Source organism: Lithohypha guttulata (assembly GCF_036872675.1).
Source record: "Lithohypha guttulata strain CCFEE 5908 chromosome Unknown scaffold_7, whole genome shotgun sequence".
Taxonomy (NCBI): Eukaryota; Fungi; Ascomycota; class Eurotiomycetes; order Chaetothyriales; family Trichomeriaceae; genus Lithohypha; species Lithohypha guttulata.
This window is the reverse complement of record NW_027042756.1, coordinates 351,222-374,439: the sequence shown is the minus strand read 5'-3', so window position 1 is coordinate 374,439 and position 23,218 is coordinate 351,222. Positions and strand designations below refer to the sequence as shown.

The 23,218-nt window shown below is 48.9% G+C and overlaps 8 protein-coding genes across 8 annotated transcripts; 4 read left to right on the top strand and 4 right to left on the bottom strand.

Moving 5' to 3' along the window:
- Positions 1-267: 267 nt before the first annotated feature.
- LTR64_007982 (uncharacterized protein) lies at positions 268-1,986 on the bottom strand (the record flags this gene model as incomplete). The annotated part of the gene is made up of 3 exons (XM_064902298.1): positions 268-1,349; positions 1,397-1,574; positions 1,645-1,986. The coding sequence occupies 3 exons, from the start codon at positions 1,984-1,986 to the stop codon at positions 268-270; spliced, it is 1,602 nt and encodes a 533-aa protein (XP_064751272.1).
- A 2,981-nt stretch (positions 1,987-4,967) lies between these two features.
- Positions 4,968-6,050, top strand: LTR64_007981 (uncharacterized protein; the record flags this gene model as incomplete). The annotated part of the gene is made up of 1 exon (XM_064902297.1): positions 4,968-6,050. The coding sequence occupies one exon, from the start codon at positions 4,968-4,970 to the stop codon at positions 6,048-6,050; it is 1,083 nt and encodes a 360-aa protein (XP_064751271.1).
- Positions 6,051-8,208: 2,158 nt separating this feature from the next.
- LTR64_007980 (uncharacterized protein) lies at positions 8,209-9,132 on the top strand (the record flags this gene model as incomplete). The annotated part of the gene is made up of 1 exon (XM_064902296.1): positions 8,209-9,132. The coding sequence occupies one exon, from the start codon at positions 8,209-8,211 to the stop codon at positions 9,130-9,132; it is 924 nt and encodes a 307-aa protein (XP_064751270.1).
- A 657-nt stretch (positions 9,133-9,789) lies between these two features.
- LTR64_007979 (uncharacterized protein) lies at positions 9,790-11,445 on the top strand (the record flags this gene model as incomplete). The annotated part of the gene is made up of 2 exons (XM_064902295.1): positions 9,790-10,737; positions 10,819-11,445. 2 exons carry the CDS (start codon positions 9,790-9,792, stop codon positions 11,443-11,445), a joined length of 1,575 nt encoding a protein of 524 aa, XP_064751269.1.
- Positions 11,446-11,820: 375 nt separating this feature from the next.
- On the top strand, positions 11,821-12,978 carry LTR64_007978 (uncharacterized protein; the record flags this gene model as incomplete). The annotated part of the gene is made up of 1 exon (XM_064902294.1): positions 11,821-12,978. One exon carries the CDS (start codon positions 11,821-11,823, stop codon positions 12,976-12,978), a length of 1,158 nt encoding a protein of 385 aa, XP_064751268.1.
- A 626-nt stretch (positions 12,979-13,604) lies between these two features.
- Positions 13,605-15,048, bottom strand: LTR64_007977 (uncharacterized protein; the record flags this gene model as incomplete). The annotated part of the gene is made up of 2 exons (XM_064902293.1): positions 13,605-13,661; positions 13,726-15,048. The coding sequence occupies 2 exons, from the start codon at positions 15,046-15,048 to the stop codon at positions 13,605-13,607; spliced, it is 1,380 nt and encodes a 459-aa protein (XP_064751267.1).
- Positions 15,049-17,743: 2,695 nt separating this feature from the next.
- On the bottom strand, positions 17,744-18,214 carry LTR64_007976 (uncharacterized protein; the record flags this gene model as incomplete). Its single annotated transcript, XM_064902292.1, has 1 exon — positions 17,744-18,214. One exon carries the CDS (start codon positions 18,212-18,214, stop codon positions 17,744-17,746), a length of 471 nt encoding a protein of 156 aa, XP_064751266.1.
- Positions 18,215-20,442: 2,228 nt separating this feature from the next.
- Positions 20,443-21,979, bottom strand: LTR64_007975 (uncharacterized protein; the record flags this gene model as incomplete). The annotated part of the gene is made up of 2 exons (XM_064902291.1): positions 20,443-21,301; positions 21,348-21,979. 2 exons carry the CDS (start codon positions 21,977-21,979, stop codon positions 20,443-20,445), a joined length of 1,491 nt encoding a protein of 496 aa, XP_064751265.1.
- Between the last annotated feature and the right edge of the window lie 1,239 nt (positions 21,980-23,218).

The window sequence follows — 23,218 nt, the reverse complement described above, 5'->3', positions numbered from 1 at the left end:
GTATTCCACTTAATCAACCGCGATCTAGACAGAAGCCCAAGATCCTCGGAACGACCTTTCACCCTCGTGCTCAGCATAAGTCTCGCAGTCAGAGACTATTGGTGGAGGTTGAGACGAAGAGGTTCGGAGCTTGTTCGCTTCCGATTCACTTTCGGCACTCAGACATTTAGCTCATTCCAAGCTCATCAACCACAGCAATACATATTTTACGTCCACATCTACTGAATTGTTCTCAAGGTAAGAATATGAAATATTTTGATTCTTGTTTCAATACGCGAACCTGAAGTCGAGTCTCTTATTCCCATCTTGTTCTCGCGCCTTATTATCGGCCTGGTATTGCGCCTTATCAGCTTCGCTCATGCTCGACCAAACTCGCTCCTTCCTCCTGTTCAACAACCGCAACCACAGACTCTGTCCAACGATTCCTGCAAGAGCTGCTGCGCAGAATGAGATAAGGACTTTGTTTCCTCTGTGGTAGTATGGCGCATCATCTGCGCGGTAGATCTGAGAGCCGATGAGACTGCCTACTTGTACGATGACGTTGTACGTTGCTGCAGTAAGTGCCCGCTTCTTGACGTTAAAACTGTTCTCAGAGATCCATGCAGATAGTATTGGGTGGAAGTATGGATAGCCAGCTGTCAAAGTGGCAAGAGTGAAGCGCTCCCATGGCATGTTCTTGTCCGGCAGGGTCTGAAGCGCGATTAGACATGGAAGGATCCAAAATTCGCCAAAGAAGCAATGCCAAGTCTTCTCGTTGAACCACTGAGACGACTTCGCAAGAGCTAGCATGGTAACGACTTGACAAATGGCCGACACTGTGGTGAGCATGTTGGATTGAAAGGTTGTGAAGCCCCCAACGACTCTCAAGTTGTAACCGAGGTATGCCTGAACAGGCGTTGCAGGAATGTACGCAATAAGCCCAAGGAGATACATTCCCCACATCGATTTGTCGGTCCATGCATCCCAGATGTCGCTAAGGCGAGCCGGCTCTTTAATAGCTGTGAGACCTTTGGCTGGGTCGTCTCGAAGTAGTCGATTGATCATAATCTTCTCCTCATGCTCCGTGAACCACGGCTTTGGACAAATTACACTCTTGGTGTGTACTGGTGACTGTGGCAGATAGAAGAAGCAAAAGGCTCCGATCGCGAAAGTGAGCAGACCCTCAAGCAGGAATAGCCAGAACCATCCGGATTTGCCACCGACACCGCGCATCTCCAAGATACCAGCAGCGAGTAGCGCGGATACCACGCGAGCAATGTTCAGGGTACTCCAGAAGACCGCGAGACGAGTCCCCAATTCTCGCGATTTGTAAAAGTAGGTAGCGAACAAGATCGTGCCCGGAATAAAGCCTTGCAACAATTAGACCTGTCTTGTGATCTAGCAGCGTCAAACTCACCTCCTTCACACGCACCGATCAGCGCTCTTGTAATGTAGAAAGTTGTGCGATCATGCATCCATGCTTGAGTCCAGGAGACTGTGCTCCACATCATCATGAGGATGGGTAGTACTCGACGGAATCCAAATCTCTTAGTAAGCAATTGCACGGGGAACTCTGCCGCCAGAAAGCACACGAGCTGTATAGTGGTTCCGTTGTTCTTAGAGAGGTGTTAGCTAGTGTTCATCCGGACTTGGTTCAAACCTTACATAGTCGTTAGTTGAGAGATTTCCAAGATCTTTGAGTAAGTTGTCCGTCAATGCATTGGACAGGTTTCCTCGATCAAGTTGTAGACCGAAGAACATGAAGCACAATGCCGTGAGGAGGTAGAGGTCGATCTTCCAAACGACCCTGCTTTCTTCCTGTGCAGACCATTCGAAAGTGGGATTCCAGTGACCATAACCTTCGTAGGACTTGTGTGGTCGAACAACATCGCGGAGTGAGCCTGGTGCCGGTAGGGTATCTGATGCTGTACTGGAAGCTGCCTCGAGACTAATTTTAGCTGTACTCTGGAGGACGCCCTTCTCAGCATCACTGGCTCTATTACTCATTACCACTGGCGAGAAATCGAGTGCTACACAGCCTTTGAACAACTTCTCTCCAATGATCGTGCGCGACACCAAGCTTATATACTTGGTAGCTGGCGGATTGGTACCGATTCTTATAGAAATCTTGAACCGCTTTCATATACTGTCACATCCTAGCCGCATGGCAATCCACCGTGCAGCTTAATGTCGTGATCGCCCGTGCCTCACGGCTCATTGGTCCACTAAATCTCCCTAATGGAGACAAACTCGGAGTATGCACGAAGCTCGGCATCTGAAAAGCTGTTGTAAACTATGTTGGCTGCATTCACTTGCGGGGCGCGACCATGACTGGAAGGTCATGCCGACGAACCGGACCGATATGCAGTAGAGTATCTCCGATTGAGCCTCCGAGATATCGCAAAATCCCGGTTTCAGTGCTGGTTGTATACCTGCAGCAAGACGCGACACGCAACATGGCCATTGACTGTGAACAGTCAACAGTGTCGTGATGCTGTCTGTATACCTGGAATCTAGCGAGGCGCGTCTCTACGTCTCTTTCGGTGAGCAGATGTGCAGATCTCAGACATAAGATGAAAGACCTTGGTTAATTCCTGAACAAATACCCGTCGCTACGAGTTGAGGCCTCCCAAAATTTGGCCAAGGATTGTCGAAAGTACTGTGATGCTCGAGATGAGCCGAGCTGAATAAGTCGTCCACGGAGTCAGAAGATGGTACACCAGCACCAGCCTGGTCGACAGCATCGAAAAGACCTTCATAGTTATTCGTGAGTGCAAAATCCTGTGTCAGCCAGGGGCTCAACGCCGTACTTGTGGGCGATTGAATGGCAAAATCATCCAGGATTATGGAAGGCTTGTCTCGAAGAGGAGAGATGCTTGATACTCCTGGGGAGGACCTCGTCATGGAAATCGGCGACTTAGTATGATACGGCGCAATCTCGACTAGTCTCGCAGCAAGAGCTTGCTTGAGCCTCATCGCAAGATGCGCGCAACGCTGGCACAGGCCATCCTCATTCTGGAGCTCTCTCTGAAATATGAACGTCGAGTCCTCAATCACAGCAGTAATGGTTGACAATTTTAGCTTCTGCGGTTTGTCAGTGAGTGTGCATAGAGCTAGAGACACTTACCAAGGCATTCCCGTGAGCCTCGACCACAGCAATTGGACTCGTCTCGATGACGTTGACCATTTCCATGCCTGTATCTAAGACTGTGCTAAGGTAATCTCCAATGTGGGTTGTCGTGCTCACAGCCGATAACTGGTGCAGTCGCAAGTTCAGGATATGCATCCAGCACCTCGTTGTAGCAAAGTCAAGTGCTTGCACAGGAGGAACATAGCCTCTATACACGATATGTTGCTCGATCAGGGAGGAAAAGTCAGTGGAAGGGATTGGCGTTCCAAAGCCGTTGGAAGACGGAGAAGCTTGGACGTCCAACTCATCAAGAAGAGAGAACATACCAGCTTCGTCTAGCGTCCTGAACAGTAGGGCTAGTCGTCGAAAGCCAGCAAGAACATCTGCTTCGTCAGTGTCTATCGTTGAAGGCAAGTCAATTCTTGTTCTTAAAGTGATAGGCTGTTCGTAGAGCACGGCTATTACCCTTTCTGTAATGAAAAGCAACCACAAAACTCGCCGCCGTATCTCTCGCTCTTGAGATGGCACTTCAGAATAGTAAGACTCTTTGTGAAGCCCAATCATCGTGGCAATGGTTACAGCCTCTCGTAAATACAGCATACTCCTCATACTGTTTGGTTCGATTGACTCGTAGTAAATATGAAGGAAGAATGCAATGCGCACTGTGGTCAGATTAGGTGGACGCCCCGGTGGTACGTTTGACCTAGCATTCTGACACTTCTGCTCCAGTATTTGAGCATGGTTCCTCTTCGAGATACTCAAATCCGTACTTTGCGTCCTAGTCGCTGTAGCAGCAGCCAGTGCATAAGCGAGCGCAAAAACCTCGATGTCCGGAGATTCACTCTGTAGGGAAGCAATCAACCTTTCTACCTTCACAACGGGCCAAACAGGGTAAAGCTGCACTCGATAGACACACAAATAGAGGACTAGTTGTGCCACCTCTGTGGAAGGTTCCGGAGGAGGGTCAGGGTCATGGACATTGTTGCTCTTCGAGTTGCCTCTACGTCCTGTGAGACTTTGAGTTTGCAATATGTCCTGTGCCTTCCGAATCTCTTGAAGTGTGGCATCCCTCAGTCGACGAGGGCCACGAGGTTGACTTTGCCTTAACCAAGTACAAGGGATGTTCGCATTTCTGCACCCATCACACGGTGACGTCTCGGAGCATTTGACCTTGCGAATCTTGCAAGCATCGCACGCTCTTCTTGCTAGTTTACGTCCAGCCATGGTACGTTTTAGTAATAAGGTCCATCAAAGCCAAATATGCCATTGCTCTATCCGCGCATAGATACAAACGTACACGAATGGTCCACAAATCCGCGATGTACAAACACAATCCTGCAGCATCACGAATTTACACAACAAGTCCTCAGCATCGTGCCCATGGTTGTTGTGACTTTGGGGAAGTCGCGGCAATAGCTCCTTCTTTGTGGACTTCAAGTTTTGAGCACGTCATACGCGTGGTCGGCAATGCCTGCACCAACAAGTGCCCGATTCGAAAACAACCATGATTTGGTCTCATCTCGAAAATGGTTTCCTCGTTTACATTCAAGCAACGGTCAAAAGCTCTCCTACCTGATGTCTATGATCATGGTTGGAATTTTGACAATTTCCTGCAGTACGCCATATTCATATCTCGGTCAGGCATGTAGCAACATACAGGTCGAGCCCTTGTTCCAGAGGGTAACGAAACCTCATTGCGTTTCATAGCCCGAGAAATACTCCGATGAGTTCGTAGTGGTAAGCTGAGAGCTTTATCTGCTTACAAAGTGCATCGAATGTTCGATATTCTGACCTGGTTTTATGCTGATCATCCTTACCTTGACCGTGTACAGAACAGTGTACTGACAGCAATCACATCATGCCCTCCATCATCTTGGACAAGACTACGAATGAAAACTCTAGACTAGACGGCAACGAGTATGATGGCAACCAGAACAAGAAGCTGGTCTTTGGCGGCCATTCAGATGCACGGACAACTCGCATGGGACCACTAGAGTACCGTGGAAGTTTAGATGGCTTCGAGCATATGGAGGTCACCCCTGCCATAGGCAGAGAATATGCTAGCCTACAGCTACGAGCTGTTCTAGCACACAAGGAATGTGACACATTGATACAAGATATTGCACGTACGATTTCTAGTCGTGGCGTTGTATTCTTGCGCAACCAGGATATCACCCCCGAAGAGATGAAGATTTTTGTGGAACGAATGAGCGTTCTAGCTGGAGCACCTTCATCTTCGAAACTTCATGTTCATCCCCTTACTGAGGAAGGATCTGAGCTTGGCGACCAAATCAGTCAAATATCGAGCGAGAAGCAGAAGAAGGGTGGCGGTCTCACTCACCAGCTTTCAGACACGTCTCGACTAGCTAGTGTCGGCTGGCATGCTGATATTACCTTCGAGCCGGTACCATCAGACTATGCTATGCTCAAAATACACACTCTGCCACCAACAGGAGGCGATACGCTCTGGGCGTCAGGATATGAGGTATACAAAAAACTATCCCCATCGATGGCTGCATACCTCGAAACTCTAACAGCCACACATGATGCCACTTTCTTCCATGATGAGGCAAGGCGACTTGGGAACCCGCTGCGCCAAACACCGAGAGGTCATCCCTTGAACATTGGGACAGGGTTGACTAGTGTTCATCCCATTATCAGAACCAACCCAGTAACTGGTTGGAAGTCTGTGTTCGTGAACAAGGGTTTCACAAGACGCATCAATGGTGTCACTAGGGACGAATCCGATATGCTTCTGAAATATTTGTTCGACCTGGTAGTGCATAGCCACGATGCACAGGTAAGGTTCAAGTGGAACAAGAACGATGTTGCAGTTTGGGACAATAGATCAGTCTGGCACACCGCTACTTATGACTACTTGGATGCCAGAGCTGGGGATAGAGTCTGTAGTCTCGGAGAAGCTCCATATCTTGAAGAGTAAAGCGTGATGCTAAGCATGCACGGAAGACTAGAAAAGACATATAAATAAGGCTTGCCACGTGACGTGAAGTCTTCTTCTTCCTACAGCTTGTCTTGGGCACTTGTGTTACCGCAAGGTAGATAAGGTTTTTACGAGTTGAGATAAGTTGGGACAAGTTAGTGGAAGTTATCGCACGTTGAAACAAGTTGACATACAGTCAATTATCAATTACACTAGGAAATCGTAGAAGTTTAGCCAACTCAGTAGCTCTTCCTGTCCGCGAATCTTCCTCGAGCACATACTCGTCGCAGGTGCGACAAGATTCATGGTCTCTGACATTATCCTTGGAGCACCCTGAAAATGCTGTGTTTCCAAATGACGTGTGCACGATTGATGAGGCGGACGCGACCAAGGAGACTCACGGCAAAAGCTCGGGGTATTCTGCAGCAGTAGTCCCTGACCTGAATGTAACTCTCTAGAAGCACACCTTGCAGCAACACTTCTTCATAATTCGCTGAAACATACAAGGACCTTCACTTTCATCGACCAGTCCAATTGTAACAATCCACTCAACGTTGTTACACGAGTAAAACCAGATTCGAGGACGACCATGTGTTTGGGCCGAGATCTGAGAAAGGTGCCACTGGAGGAATAGGTACAGGCAACGGAGCTGCTGAGGAAGTGGCATAGCCAGAACGACTACAAACCACCAGACATTATGGTCAAGAAGGACCTGGAACGTGTTTGAAGGTCCCACGATTAGATAAGGGCTTTGTCATCTTTCAGCAATATCTTTTTCACATCACAGCACAACCAGGACCTTCACTTAGTCCACCTTTGTCAGTTGTAGTTCTTGCTGCTGTCTTCGTGATATCCTCAACTGCTTCCCACAAGAGCTCACCTGTGAGTGCCGAACATTCAGCATACTTGTCACATCTCATTTCTATAGCAGTCTTGAAACCTTCTTCTGGCATGACACAAGCATATTGCCCCTGCTCGTCAATCTCATCAGTTCTTAAATCTCTCTTTAAGCCCAGGAGCATTACTGGAGTTGCATGCTCGAGCGCGTCAAAGTGGTACATGAACTGCTTTCGCCAGTAATATTGTGCATTGTGTAAGGAGGCACGACTAGATACATCGTAGGCAATAATCACGAAGCGTGGGTGAGCAGGGAAGGAATCGGTAAAGAGGGTGCCTGTGGACGGCCAGATGTGGAAGGTATAGGGGCGGCGGAAGAGGGAGACGGAGAAGGTGAACGGACGCTTCTCTAGATCGATACGCTCGAGGGCTGTCGCTGATGTGACTGCACCATTGCGCACCTGAGGCAGACGAGCTAGAAATGTAGACTTGCCCGTGCCTGGAGAGCCAAGCAGAAGGATGTCGACCTCCTTGACTGTCGGAGTGTACGCTGGTGGCGGGGAAGAGCTGTCAGGAAATGGTTGAGCAGATCGAATTGAAGACATGTCCAGAGAGTCGTGCTCTTGTCAGACTGAAGCAGCGACCATGCCGATCTTATCAGTTCGTTTCGAGATAGTATTCGATGCTTGGCCAGCTTATCGATAACATGGTATTTCTGCTAGATGCTCGACAACGTCACAAAATGATGCATCCTCATCGCAAGCAGGACAGTTTTCTAGTCGTGTGTCACCACTGCATAAGACTACATGTCTGGCAGGGCGTCCCGTTATGAAAGGTGGTAGGACAACGTTATGGCATGGCTTGAAGGCCAGAATGAGTGCGTAACAACTACGGCAGGCTGGCCTGTCTCAATCGACGAGCTGGAACCTGTGCGCTGAATAAGCCAAATCTGACGTCGAAGGCAACCAATACCAGGCAATATCTGGTGCGCTGAGGACCATCATCAAGTGGTCGCCATTTGAGTCTTAGGGTCCGTCAACTAAGCACCAATAATATGGCGAAATGTTCTCACCCCGCACTCCGTCGTCTCTTCTCGACTGAAGGGCGCTCAATATGCTGAAGAAGAACAACCGTGTGATTGGTTCCGAGACCACGTTATCGTGGTACGATGGAGAAGGCCGAGGTTCGTGGATGCGCTCATCGTCCTGACTTTTTATGGTTCGTCTGATATATGTTCACATCTTCCTCCCTCTCTTGTGATAAACGACGTTGCAAGTGACCCGCATTCTAAGCAGCCTCACATCACATTATTTACACAATCATGGCGCCACCTTCCGCAACTATGACTGAGTCGTACGAGGTCCCTCAAACTAAGCCGTCGAACGGCTACGACAAACCAGATTCGCAGCCCGAAGGCACAGTAGCACATGAAACCGGCCCGAGTCAACGAGGCGTCAAGGCTTCAATGCAGCACTTTCCTGCGCCACCGAAGTTCTCGGACAAATATGAAGAGAGAGAATACCTGAAAGGCCGACTCGCCCTAGCCTTCCGCATTTTCGGAAAGGAAGGGTTTGACGAGGGAGTCGCAGGCCATATCACATTGCGAGATCCTGTCAAGCCTGACCATTTCTGGGTGAACCCATTCGGTGTCGCTTTCAGTCAGATTAAGAAGTCGGATCTTATCCTTGTCAATCACGAGGGTAAGGTGGTGGATGGTGGACCAGTTCGTCTTCTGAACCAGGCAGCATATATGATTCATGCCGCTGTTCATGCCGCACGACCAGACGTCATGTGTGCAGCTCACTCACATTCCATCTACGGTCGAGCATTCTGTGCTCTGGGTCGACCTATCGATATTATCACACAAGATTCATGTGCCTTCTACGACGATTTGGCAGTCTACAACTCTTTCCGCGGTGTAGTCTTGGTTAAAGAGGAGGGCGAGAACATCGCGAAGTCTCTAGGCAACAAGAAGGCTGTCCTGCTACAGAACCACGGTCTTCTCACAGTCGGCCAGACCATCGAAGCCACCATCTTCTGGTTCTGCTCACTCGAGAAATGCTGTCGAGCTCAGCTCATGGCTGATGCTGCAGCTGCAGGTCGAGGTGGTGCTACAATCAAAATCGACGATGAAGATGCTTCTTTCACATATAAGGCTGTTGGCACTCCACGTGCTGGTTGGTTCAGTGCTAAACCAGCCTTCGATGTGATGGAAAGAGAAAGCGCACCAGAAGTCTTTGCATAGATGTCTCAATGATCTATCCTATTTGCACGTGCGTATATATTCTACAAAGATGCTTTCATTTCCTTCGTTATTCTTGTCTGACTTCGACATGTATGATTCTCCTATCCGATCTGGTGGGCTTTTTCATGCGATCCAAGGTGAAGATTAATGGTCGCCGAATGCACCGAAATTATACAAGCATGATTGGCTGAAACGGCAATCCGGCAAGTGCTTCAGGTTCTATGTGTTCAAGCGTCGGCAGCTATGCATGAACGCCGCAAAGAGTCTTTGCCGCCCGAAAATTCTAAGTCTATCAATATAGCGGCAACATGATAATGCCCCCCTCGACCGCAGCTGCTCCAACATTTGCCATTCGTCGCTCTTGCCGTTTTTCTCACTTCCAACACCGAATTTTGGGCTATCTATCTTTGATCCTGGTCTTGAGCCTTCGAAAACGACGGTGAGAAACTCCGTACAAGGGCGTACGCTCATGTCGGTAGTATCCGTCTATCTGTTGAATTGTGTACTATCTTCAGAGTCACAGTAATTCCATTCTTTCTATATTAACAACACATTCTTTCCCAAGACGTGCGTTACTAATCGACTGGATGAGGTTAAATCATACAAAACCGATACAGACGAAGAACACGTTCATTCTTCTCGGCATATGTACATAAAATGATATCAGAGCAACCAGTAGACGAGGTTGAGGCCAAGAAAATCAACCGAAACGACCCGATGGTGAAGGGACCTGACCCATCAATACTGCAGCGACCTTCCACAACAGACGACCGCCCGGACCTGTCCCGAATAACCAGCCACCAATCTCATCACGACATACATGCAGTAGCTAGTCACGCCTCTTCGTATGTCGAGGTTAATGCTGCTCAGTATGAACGGTTCAGTCTGAGGAAGAAATATACCATCACCTTCGTGCTATCAGTATGTGGCTTCCTGGCTCCAGTCAGCTCAACAGCTGTACTGTCAGCCATTCCTGAAGTCGCCGAGACATACAATACCACTGGCTCGATCATCAACTTGAGCAATGCTTTATACCTCGTCTTCATGGGCTTATCGCCTTGCTTTTGGGGTCCCTTGTCGCAGATCTATGGCAGGCGGTGGCAATGTGTGGCATCGGCGTCCTTGTTCACAGCCATGAGTGTTGGAACTGCACTGGCTCCCAATCTCACAGCTTACTACATCTTCCGAATGCTCACCGCCTTTCAAGGTACTTCATTCTTAATCATAGGAACCAGTTGTATTGGAGATATCTTCACACCGACTGAGCGTGGCACAGCTCTTTCGTGGTTCCTTGTTGGCACGCTGGTTGGTCCATGTCTCGCACCGCTCTTGGGTGGTGCCATCGTCACATACGTGAGCTGGCGAGTAATCTTCTGGATGCAGACAGGTATGGGTGCGCTAGCAACTGTCCTTGTCATCTTCCTCCTGCCGGAGACGATCCCCTCCAAAGGCATTGATGACCTCAAGGATCTACCCAGAAGCAAACGAGTGGCACATATCGTCCACCTCATCAATCCCATTCGTGTATCGGCTCTGCTTGTTTCCTATCCTAACCTCCTAATCGCGGGTCTGGCATCGTCAAGCTTAGTCTGGAACATGTACTCGGTAAGAAGTCCTCTTTGTCCCTTACAGTCGCATGTCAGAACAGCCAAGCATGCGAAGTCACAAGCTAACCTATTCATACAGTTACTTACACCAATTCGGTACGTTCTGAATCCACGCTTTCACCTGACTACACCTATGCAGTCAGGTCTCTTCTTTGTTGCGCCAGGTTGTGGCTACCTACTCGGAACGTTCTTTGGAGGCCGTGCTAGTGACTGGGTTGTGAAACGCTACATCGCCAAGCGCAACCATCGAGTCTCCGAGGACCGACTTCGAACAGCCTTACCATTCCTCGGTGTCGTTATTCCTGCCTGTATGCTGATTTATGGCTGGTCGGTCGAAAAAGCTGTTGGTGGTATCCCTCTACCAGTTATTGCCATGTTTGTGCAAGGTGTGGCGCAATTGATGTGCTTTCCTAGTCTCAATACGTACTGTGTGGACGTCATGCAAAGCCGAGGTCTGGGCTCTGTTGTTGTTGCTGGTAATTACCAGATACGATATGTCTTCGCTGCTGTTGGTTCAGCAGTCTGTCTGCCAGCGATCGAGAAAATTGGTGTGGGGTGGTTCAGTACTATTTCGGCGGCGTTCATGTCAGCAAGTGCGGTCGCATTGTGGTTCGTATGTTTGTACGGACAGCAATGGAGGCATGAGGTGGATGCGAAGAAGGCAAGGAGGAAAGCGCTCAGGAATGCAGAGGAGAGCAAGGCATAACAACCTGTGCAGATCATAGACCATGACATTTCTTGCAAAGTGCAAAATCTCAGGACGTCGTACATCTGAGGTCTACAATCTTCCTTTCTCTTTGAGTGATCATGTGGAGTTACTCTTTCCCCCAGTGCACCACACTGGTGTTGCGGTTCTATCATCTCACAGACGTTCATAATCTAATGTGTCTGTCCACAACCTGTTTGAGTCCGGATGCAGCCAGTTACAGCTATGCGTCTTACGATGCCAAGTGCACAAGCACCATCTGAGCGCTTAGAACACGACTGTCATCGAAGGGCGCGTCGTCTGATCTCGACATGATAAGGATGGCGAATCCGGATGTTTCGTCCTGACTATAGTCATGCCTTTCGCAAAACAACTATGATACTCAAACAACTCAACGAGTGCGGAGTCTCTCCTACCACAGGTTTCGTGCCTGAAACCTCATCTGAACCACTGCCAGAGTACTACAATGCGTGGGAAGAGATCGTGGCGAACCTGCCTCGATTGCTCAAAGAAGCTAGCCTTATAAATGCTCTAGCTCTGCTGCCGGCTCTCGAGACTGATCATCTCAGCTCGGAAAGTGATTGGCAGAGAGCCTACGTCCTGCTTGGATTCATCATCCATGGTTTGGTTCATGGTGCTAAGCAGAAAAATATCCCGGCTTCGCTGGCCGAGCCTTTCCTACGAGTATGTGAGCATCTCGGCGTGCAGCCAGTCTTGAGCTATGCAGGGTTGTGTCTGTATAACTGGCAAGATGCGGAGGACAAAAACACCCTGTCAGGCATGCGAACAATAGCTAGCTTTACTGGTACACTCGATGAAGAAGCTTTCTACCTAGTACCAGTCCTAGTCGAGCGTGCTGCGGGACGTCTACCAGGACAACTTCTACAAGCCGTGGCTTCAGCACAACGCGATCAATGGGATAAGGTCGCGAATTATCTTGATACATGCTCTGCAATACTCAAGCACATGGTGAATGCACTAAGTGAACTCAACCTCTGCAGACCAGACGTTTTCTACCATGATATACGACCATATATCGGAGGTATAGACGTGGCCTTGGAAAGGCATGATGAAGAAGAGTCCATTCATGTGAAGCTCGTCGGCGGAAGTGCGGGACAGAGCTCACTCTTCCAATTCCTGGACCATGTGCTCGGTATCAAGCACGAATCAACATTACTACAAGAGATGCGAGCATATATGCCACGCGGACATCGGCAATTCTTGATTGACGTGAAACGACTGCCGAGTTTGGTTGACCTCGCTGTTGCTGGTAGCGCCAGTGCTAGTCATAGCATCTTACCGAAGCTGGAGAAGTGTAGGCTCGAGCTAAAGAAGTGGCGCGACAAGCATATCTCTGTTGTTGCAAGGTATGTCATGCTACCTGCACAGGAGGCTGCTAGGAGGTTAGAGGGAGGCGCTATGAAGGTTACTGGTACTGCCGGGTCGTCGCCTATTCAATTCTTGAAGCAGGCGAGGGACGAGACTGTTCTACTTTACGATAATAGCAGTCACTATGCATTGCCTGTAGGCTGATGCTGTCTTGGTACACCCGACCGGAACCTTAGAGCCCACTGAATCCTAAACTCTCGGCGATGTAGTAACAACAAGACAATTGTTACGTTCTCTAAGATCGTTTCCTCATAGCTAGCAATCCGGTATATGGCTACATCAAATTCATTCCTCTTTACAAACCTCATCCTTTTCATTTGGTATCACCCAGTCCGTGACCTTTATATACAAGCCTATCATTATTTACTTTAACGTTAAGTGCAGTATTAAGTTTTCACAGTTTTATTAGTGGATTATATGTGTTAAATATCGCTTTGATATCTGTAATATATTCAATGAGTTTGTGATTTAGAGATGTAACAAACGAAGCGACTTATTTAGGTAATCACACACTTGCAGTGCAAAGAGGTTTAAATATGGGAGTAAGTTTATTTATTGTGTCTGAAGCATACATCCACCTCATTGTTGCTTGTCATGCACAAAATACCAATTCTCGTCCGCAAGCGAACGGCCGAGCCTGAATTCGAGGCCTCCAGCTATCCTTTGCATGTCAGCTAAATTACCAGGATGATCCAGTGCGTGTAGGGTGCTCGGCTCAATGCCATGGAATATCAGTGGCAACGGTGAGGACTTCAAGGGCCCAGCTGCAGTCAGTGATGCATGTGCATAGCTCTCGTGTCGTCGTGCAGACGTTGACACGATGGTCGCTGTGAGGAAGAGTACTGAACACACCACAAGAGATGAAGGAAGCGCCAGCCATGACCAGCGTACATGAATACAAGTCTGGTTCTCCAGAACTATACCACTTGCGTAGTTGGTGTAGGGTAGTGTCGTTTCGTCGCCGCGAGAGCGGATAGTTGCTGTCATGTGCGCTGCCAGGTTGTCCATGTAATCATTTACGCTGCTCATGTTTGCAAGCCCATTGGCCCATATATTGAGCAGCCAGAGGTCACCCAAGACTGCGCCGCCGCGATCTGCACGGCTAACGTTATTGAACAGAAACAGGGTACGTAGGAACTCTGTATTAGCATTGGCTGATGTGGCATCGAATTTCCAGATGCAGTCAGGTGGATACCAGAGTATTGTGTCGTTCGGAATATTGCTTACGCTGGTGACATTTATTGGCGAGTCGGCATACGATCTGCTGTGAGCTTTGACAGAGATCACATTGATGTCGGTTTCCTGAGTTGTTGGTTGGCAAGCCTGCCGAGATCCGTTGCGCAAGGTTTCTTTTGCGACTTGACTAACATATCCGTCCACGAATTCTGCTGGCACGCTAGCAGTTTCAATTTCTACAAGCTCGCCAAGCGTTATGTTCCCACCCCAGGTCTTGATGCAGGGATACAACGAAGACCGATATGCGATAGGCTGAGTGAAGTTTCGTAACATCAGAAATTCGGTCGTGAACAGCATATCTTTGAGATATTCATCCTCCGGACTCTGATAAATAGCCAAGTCCTCGGAGTAGCGGTAATCAATGACGTTTGAGCTCAGTACATACCTGTTTCCAATAGTCGGACCACTTGGAAGGGAGTAATTTTCTGCTCTCATGAGCGATGTATTGTTTTGTATGTAGCGCGAGATGTCCTCGGACCGTTGGCATATAGCAATGGACGAGTATGATGAACCAGCATCTGCGCTGAAGGTGCAATTTCCTGACGGACATGAGGTCGCCACAAGAGAGGAAGCATTTGTAAGTGGTGCCAAAATCCCATTGTAAATTGACAGCGTCATGGTAGTGTCGAGAACAGTAACACCCGCGCCCGCACGTAACCCTCGTGCACTGTAAGCGTTGGTACGTGGGATCTGCGCCATTGCAGCAGTGTTTGGTTCCAGGCAGTTTTGATATTTCAGAACCTGCTGCGAGAAGGGGTCGATGGCCAGAGCACATATCGTAATTATCGCTCCACAGCTGGCCAGAACACTTCGTCTAATACTGAAGAGAAACAAGAAAGATCCCCAGGGACCACGGCTCGCTGAATCGAAGGTGCTGATATCGCTTAGCGTCCGTGGCTTTTCGAACCATTGCCACTTCAACTCCGAAATACCTTCAGCAATAGGAAGCATCAACGAAGCTTTCAAGATAGCAGTCATAATGGCAACCAGAGTGTTGATCGACACGAAGTCCGGCCATTGTGGCCGTGCACGACCGTTAAAAATCACTAGTATGGCGATCAGGGCGCCGAGAGCAGCCAATGAGATGAGACAGCTTATTGCTTCATACAGCCAATACGTGTTTGCCAGGTTCTGCCATCTCGTCCAAAAGTCAGCCGGTCTCTGTGACCTGGTTCCTGAGGTCAAGGTGTGGTGAAGGCTGGGCTGAAAATCGTCATGGCTCTTCTCTTCAGTATTTACTACAGGATAAGCTCCATGTTTGGGACCCTTCAGTCCAGCAATCGACATAGTTTGTCCTCATTCATATACAGTACAGGCTCCTGCGAACGCGTGGCTGATTTTAGGAAATGGCTTGACGTGGCCGGGCAGTGTAGTAACGGAGAATAAGTAGCGGACCAGGATCGGCCTGTTCACTGCCTGACTGGATTGCGCGAGAGACAGCGGACAATAGAGACGATTGTTCGAGTGTCCTGATGGTTGTCGCGGAAGGACTGTCGAGAATTCGTGGCTCGGTGTAGTTTTTAGAGCTGTAAGGACAAATCAACATTCGTCGATCGGTAACCAGGAGAGGCTTTTGCTGATGACTGGACTGCCACAGAATCACCGGGCTGAATTAAGATACAGCTCGGTCAGGAGTCGCTCCCAAGCTGCCTCGAGGGAGATTCAATTGAGTACCATCTCCGACATGTGAGGCATGAGACGAAAGATACATAAAGAATAGCAGCGACGGGCGCTAAAGTGTCCCTGGCAAGACCGCCATCTATACAATGTTGAAGCGCCCATCTCTGCCTGAAATAGGAAGGCTCTCTGATGTCAAGCTAATGCAGCCGCCCCAAGACCTGGTTTCGTGGCTCGGACGGTCTGCATCATGAGCAGAGTGTCGGAGGTATCGTTCTTTTGGGACAGCGATACCGCTGGGGCCGCGAACTAGTAGACCGCATGATTGACTGCAGCGGATTACTAAAGACAGACAATATCGACCACAAGATCGTGTTAACGAGGATGGGGAGTTTACAGGACAATTTGGAGGGGTGGGAACAGTCAGTACCCATAATGTCGGGAGAAGGTTCCCCGAACCAATGATAGTTGTTGAAGGTCAGCAGCGAGCCGCGATTGCAGGCGCCATGTTTCACACTTGAAGTTGATCTATCTTCGTCCCTGGCATGCGCTCAAATGCCATGTTGTGGCTTTTAGGAATGTATTCTGTACGTCAAAGGCCTGAGAGAAGCCCGGCCATGCTTGTTTCGGGAGAGACTATTATTGCGCATGCGCTAGTACTCAACAATGCCATTACTACACTGTTCGAACAGGTTGAGCATGAACAAGATCATCCAAAACTGACTGATACCCATACTTCAACGAACGCCTGGAGACTGAGAGACGAATGAAACTGTGCTCCCTTTCAAGTTTCTGTCAGCTTACATCGAGCTCCTGATGTCGAGTGATCACACATCCAGGCACATTCATGTCTGACAAACAACATGACCATTGCTTGCTCTGACGACTTCCCGGATGATACATGCAACCGTGAAGATTGTCCCATTGATGAGATTCGACGAAGTGACCACAATTACGACACGAATGTTTGTTCCTCCAATGTGCTTCATGTGAGGTATGGTTGCTGGCTTCACAATTTATCGCCAGGTCACGAGAAGTGTTACGCAGCTTTTTGGACCTATTGGTACGTGGTGACAGAGTCGGTGGCTTGTCGTCCCTATCAGCCAGAGATTTGCGCTTGTTCGAAGGACGATTCGAGAAGTGAGATAAAGGCATAACAGGCTGAAGACCTTGTGCTCCTCTGGCACTTCGTTCCAAAGTTTCTGACATCTCAGATTGCGGATCTTCTATGCCACTCATCTCGCTATCCTCACAAGATTCGTTTGGAGTAGGTAGACCATGCTCGTGCCTTATTGAACCACCGAAGTTGAAATGTTCGTGCTCTTCCTGGACTGTCTCATAAACAGGTTGTGCAACAAGCTTGGCATTCACCATGACCTTCATCAGAATTTTAGCTACCTCGGACGACTCTGACGCTGCCATCTGACAGATTAAGTGCAATTCATGTGGTGAAACTCTTGCAAGGTGATAATCAAGCTCCTTTACTTCTTCCTTTGTTGGCTTCGAGTAGGCTCGGGGTCGAGAAAAATAGCTCATCTTGGTCTCATTTAATCACTAAACTGAAAGCTCTTTTCCAGAAGGATGATATTGCGCTAATGTATCGATGACATGTATAGACAATGGTGGTGGAAGGCTTGAAGGCGGTCGAGATCCATACAAAGAAGGGACATTTCTACGCGAATGAGACGCGTTCATAAATCGATGCGAAAGGCGCGCGAGGAGGTCGTTGCTTCCATGAGCATTTCCGGTTATCGATAGTAACAATGTTGCTGTGGTATGCCGTACAGCCACGTTAAGGTGCCGATTGTGGCGGCTGACCGTGGAGTATGTGGGACCACATCTTTGACCATTTGCACATTGCGGCCCGCAACCATGGTAACATCCATTTCCTACATGACTACCTCCTTGTGTCTGCTTCGTGTCAGTACGAGAAAAGAAAGTTGATGCAAAAGAAGGAGGTAACAAGCCATGCTGATCAAGATCAATTGACGCAGGACTTTTCTTTGCAGAAGGACAACTTTCCAAGGACCCCATGACTTGATGACCACAATTCATGTCAGTCTTCGAGCGACTCGAGGCGCCTGTACGGGTTGTCATTGTTCCAGAGCTCCTTCTCCGTGACCTCATCGTAAGTGAGCGATGGAAGACCCACTTGTTCAAGCATGAAACTAGCCACTGCAGCACCATAATGCGATGCTTCGACATGATCCCTACTCTTCAAGTAGCCCATTGCAAGTCCTCCTAGAAAGGCTTTACCTGCTCCAGTAGTGTCAACTATCTTGCTGCTCGAGTTATCTGAATCAGAAGCGTAATATGGTCTTTGCCAGTGTAGTGATCTGCCCATTTGCATGGACAGCGACCCATGCTCGCCAGCTCGAATAACGACGATACCTTTATTCGATTCTCCTACTCTTAATCTCAAGAATGCAGTCGCCAAAGAGTCAATGACAATAGAGTTAAATGGCTCTTCTCTGATACCGAAGAAAGCCATAAGTTCGATATGGTTAGGTGAGAAGACGTGGGCCATGATTGCAGCTGCAAAGCACGCAACAAGATTTTCATGTGAACAGGACAGTGGCGCTGGCTCCCATAGGATTTTTTGCTTGTGTTCATCTTTGTTCCCGCCGGAGTTAGCCCCGAGTCTTCTTAAGTCATTCATCTGCGATTGAAGCTCTGTAGGACTAGCCAGGAAATGCAGGACTCTGGAAAATAGCATCTGGGTCTTTTGCAGGTCGACTGGCTTGACCTGAAGTACTGGATTTGTGTATCGAAACGTCTTTGCTATACACATGTCAATACGGACCAGTTCTTGCATAAGGCTGTTTCCGACGCACGACCGAAGGTTCCATCTTTGTAAACCAGAAGACCACAGGTTGACAGTATACCTTTAGTCTTCTGCAAAGATAGATTAATTTGCCACTTGCGTATCTGGCTTTCTGCCTTAGCAGGAAAATCGTCTCCGGCATGAATGATCCAGGCGATAGCCCTCGATTCTGCATCACTGCAAAAAAGACATGCCCCAGTTGTGCAAAAGCTGCCTGATCCGCCTAGAACATCCTTAATGACCTGTCGGCCTCCAGAGTGAATCGCGTCGATGACTGCTTAGTCCATGCTTGTGAAGAGGGGCGTGGGCTCGTGTAGTTGAATAGCTGTGCTACTTGCTGTGCTTGACCCCTGGTGAGTTTGATAGGGATTGCTAGGCAGCGCCATGGTCTTTGCTCGTACGGCCTGACAATACTTGCTGTCAGGCTGGCATGCGTAGGTTAGTGCTCCTTGATCCGCAGTTGGATCGTGTATACGATCAGTGTCTCTGGAGTTCGAAAGTCTATGCAAGGCACTCGAAGTGCGAGAAGTTTTCGGCTAGGCTGTCGTTTTGCGGCATGAACGTTTTGGAAACTTTGAGGTAGTGTTCTGTGTAGTACAGAAGGAAGTCCGGCCGTTTGCTTTGCTCGTACAGTCATTAGGGCAACCAGGTTCGATTATAAGCGCTCAATGCTCGTTTGAACATGACGAAGCAGTCGCCTAAATTCATCAGTGCTTTTCGAGTTGTTGGTTAGTGTTCGAGTTCGTCAGCTCAAGACTCAATCGATTGTTGCCTGTAGTATTGCTACCTACTTTCAACTGGTACGTTTTTAGACTTCAAAGTGATACGATGTATCGCGATGACGAAGAACAATGCACAGCAGAAGCGGATCATCTGTGGGTCAGAACCTCCTAGATCCAGAAGGACAGCTCATTAGAATTGTTTCGTAAATCATCAAATCCCCATCAGCTTCGCCTTGAGAAAATTCTCCGAATGAAGGCTGAAGAAGGATGAATTTGAGAATGCGAGCATTGTGGGATCAAACATAGCTACTGAAAGTGTGGAGTCAAAAGAGATCATCGTCGACTCCTTTTTCGGAACAAGCAATAGGCGATACATTTCTAGGTAGGAAGTCGACTAGACGCCAGCCTCGCAGGTGCTGTACTGAAAACACTACATGTTACCACTGTACAAATAAATATGTCTACCGACCTGACAGGCCCGGAGCATCAAGCTCTATCCAGAGCCATCAAAACTCTTCACGAAGATAATCTTCGCAGAATCCTCAATAGCCTATGCCAGCATCACTCAGACTTAGCAAGAATCCTTCACGAAGAGCTCTGTACTTCCCAAGAACCGAGCACCGAAAGTGGTGGATCCGAAGCAGTACCTATTGACCTGACCGAAAGTCAGGATACCACAGGTACTAATCATCAGGACAACAGTCTAGCTACTGCTAACAACGATTCTCAACCTCCACATAAACGTGCAGCGTCTAGCGAAAAAGTCAGCCAGACCACTAACCCAGGCACCAAACGGCAAAAGCTGTCGAATCCTGCTCCTCTCATGGTACGCTGTATGAATTGCGGTAGAGAGTACGACGAGCGCAACAACAACTCAAATCAAGTGTGCAACTACCATCCTGGAGAATCGGAGAGGGACGACGACTCAGAAGTTTGGGCTGATGACTGGGAAGAGCCGGATCGTGACAACGACGGCGATCGAATTAGTCATCCAGAGGGATTTCTGTGGACGTGCTGCGACCAGACGGGGGATGAGAAGCCATGTAAGCAGGCTGAGCATGTGTACAATGGGCCCATGCTGGGTCATGCTAGACTACGTATTGAGGAGGAACGACAGCATCGGACTTATAAGTATGCAGCGGCACGGGAGTATGTATATTGAGTGGTCAGAAGACGTAGAAGAACAACTCTTGGACATGATCTGCCATTTCAAGCACAAGCCTCACATATACCAACCTCAAACGGCAAGGTCTGATCGCTAGAAAGGTGCGGTCTGTGCAACCCCGACACAGGGTTTTCCGCTACTGCCATCCTAACCCAAACCCTCCACCACTCTATCCATCTTCGCGCTGGGTTGATGTACAATCGCTGACAACATGCGCAACGTCGGCCTCCTTCTGTCTGAGCAGTATACAAGTCTCCGAGCATGGTTGTGACCGTTGGAGGAGCGTCGCTAGGTAGGAGTGCTGAAAGATCAGTTTTCGAGTTGTTGACCTGTGAGAGCTGGCGGAGGACAAGTTCTGATAGGCGTGGCACACTGCTTTTCGGCTGGTTTGTGCTGGCTGCGGCTGTCATCTCGTTGACTTGCTCGCGAGCTGCCACTAAGCCTGCCGAGATATCAAATGTCATGTCGTTCCTGCGAGCTTTGTTGTCGTAGCTCAACCGCCGCTTTGTCGAGTAAGGGGCGTAGTTGCCCACGTGGTTGGTGGAGTACCACATCCACGGGTTTGGCTCGCTATGCAACTCGGAAAGCCGATGATGTGCCATCAAGTCGAGTACTTCCACAGGTAAGTGCTGTAGTCGATTCCCAGAGATGTTCAGTGTCTCTAGTTTGGTTAGGTTGCGTATGCCAGGTGGCAACCTAGTGAGCTTATTTTGCCGAATACTGAGCAGTCGAAGGTTGCTCAGCTCAAGGATTGGAGTTGGGAACTCCCTTATGAGGTTATTGGAAAGATATAGCCGAGGACGTGCTACCAATGACTCAAATTGTGCCAGATCTGCAGGGTCGTCTTTGACTATAGTCGCCAGTTCGCGAAGCTCGGCTGGCAGTGTGTCTATGCTCATATTCCTGTGTCGAATTAGCAAGAAGCTCCACGTATCTCGAACGAACTTACGATAAATCCACATCCTCCTTACATTGCTCTACACACGTGCGAATAACGGAGAGTACAAGGTCTTCCTTAGAGTCACGCATCACGTCTTGCTTGACGCGCATGCGCTGTGGCGATATAACCTGTGGGCTTGGTGGCTGCGATCTGACTGGAGATTGTGATTGCTGCAGAAAGCTCTTTCTGACGCTGCGCTTTTGCTCCTCGACCAGCTCCCTACCAAAACTAGAATCCGAGCTAGGTTCTGTATTGCTATCGTCACTGCACATGAAGATGCCAGAGTCGAAGTTACGCGTGAATCTGCGTTTCCCACCTCTTCGGGAACTGCCGTCGCTGCTTAGACCATGACTTCCAGCTCTTGTACGTGCCATGCGAGCACCCCACCAAGTACCAGCGTACGTCTGCTTCTTGCGCCGTTTGGGAGCAGCATAGTTCTCAGCGTCGGGAGTTTCGTCACTCGAGAAAAGTGCTGGGTCCGATGAGGTACGTGCTGAGCCAGATAAGATATCTGCATCAGTGACTTCGTCCGAGCGAATGAAGCGTTTGCGGGACTTGATCTGAGAGAACGGCAACCGTGGAAGCTGGGGATCTGGTAGGGTTGACGGAAGTGCTGGTAGTTGAATATCTTCGTCGTCCATCTTGATGATGCAAGGAGGTGCGAGGTCCAGATACACGTTCAATGGAAACGCTTGTGGGCGTCCAATGGCCCAGTATGTTGGAGGCGACTATAAGCACGGAAAGCTCTCGACAATTCAGCCACGAGGTCTCGAATAATGCATAACTTCTTCGACGTCGCGTAGAGTCGACAAAAGCAGCGACAAGGAAGGCGCGAGTGATGCTAAGAAAATATTGTGCTCGCGTGAGGAAGAAACGATCGAGACTGAGGATGTTGGGCGAATGATGTCAACGCGCCGACGCGTCTCGGGCCACAAGGCGCGTTTTCTCTCCGCCCGCCACTCCATGTCTCGCTCCGCAAAATCGGCAGGAGCAAGGAAGGATCCGGCTCCACGATGCAGCACGAACTTTGCTTGCAGACAGCTTTTGATAGCTTGCACGTATCAGTAGAGGATGACGCCACGCGAGAACCATCAGCAATAATGTTCGAGGTAGCATCTTGGTTGTATGATACTACTGTAACTAGCTATAAGCAAAGAGAATACCACCAAACAACCACTCAACACCTTCGCTCAACGTGCAGGAGAATGCTTCATTAACTGCCTATACTGCAAGAACGCTATTATTGCTTGACCTGATATGCTTTGCATTCGGCCCTCTTTCAACAGAAGGCCTGTCTAATCACACCGGTCGTGTATGCTAAAAACAAAAAGTATCTACCATGCTGTCGAAAGTCGCAGCACGGTCGCTATGCTATAACGATGAACATAGATGGGGGTATCTCGTAATATTCCAGTAATATCTGGACTTTAAACCGGGTCGTGATCATGAAGACTGTGATATGTCATGGTGAAGCCTAGCTTCGAACCACTTGTTGATGCGCACTGGGCGAAAAAAGCTTCTCACGGAGAGGTGGTATAGGTAATGCGAACACTCGCAGAGGTCGGTAAAGATTATGTGCAAGGAAGGAGAGCTCGACAGCGCTGGCTGAAGAGGGAGAGCTTGTGCAAAGAACAATTGCAGTCGGATCGACAGACTGTATGGCAGCTAGAATTGGTCTAATACAGGCCGTATGCGACAGCACCAATACCTGCGATCGCTGCAATGGCGGCATTCATCTCTGGAATGGAAGCAGAGCCAGACGAAAACATTGCAATGGCTGCTGTAGTACTGCTGGGTGACAGAGTAGGTTTGAAAGATCCAGTGGGGGTAGCGGTTGCCGTCACATTCGATACCGTGAAAGCGCTCCCGGTCGGTGAAGA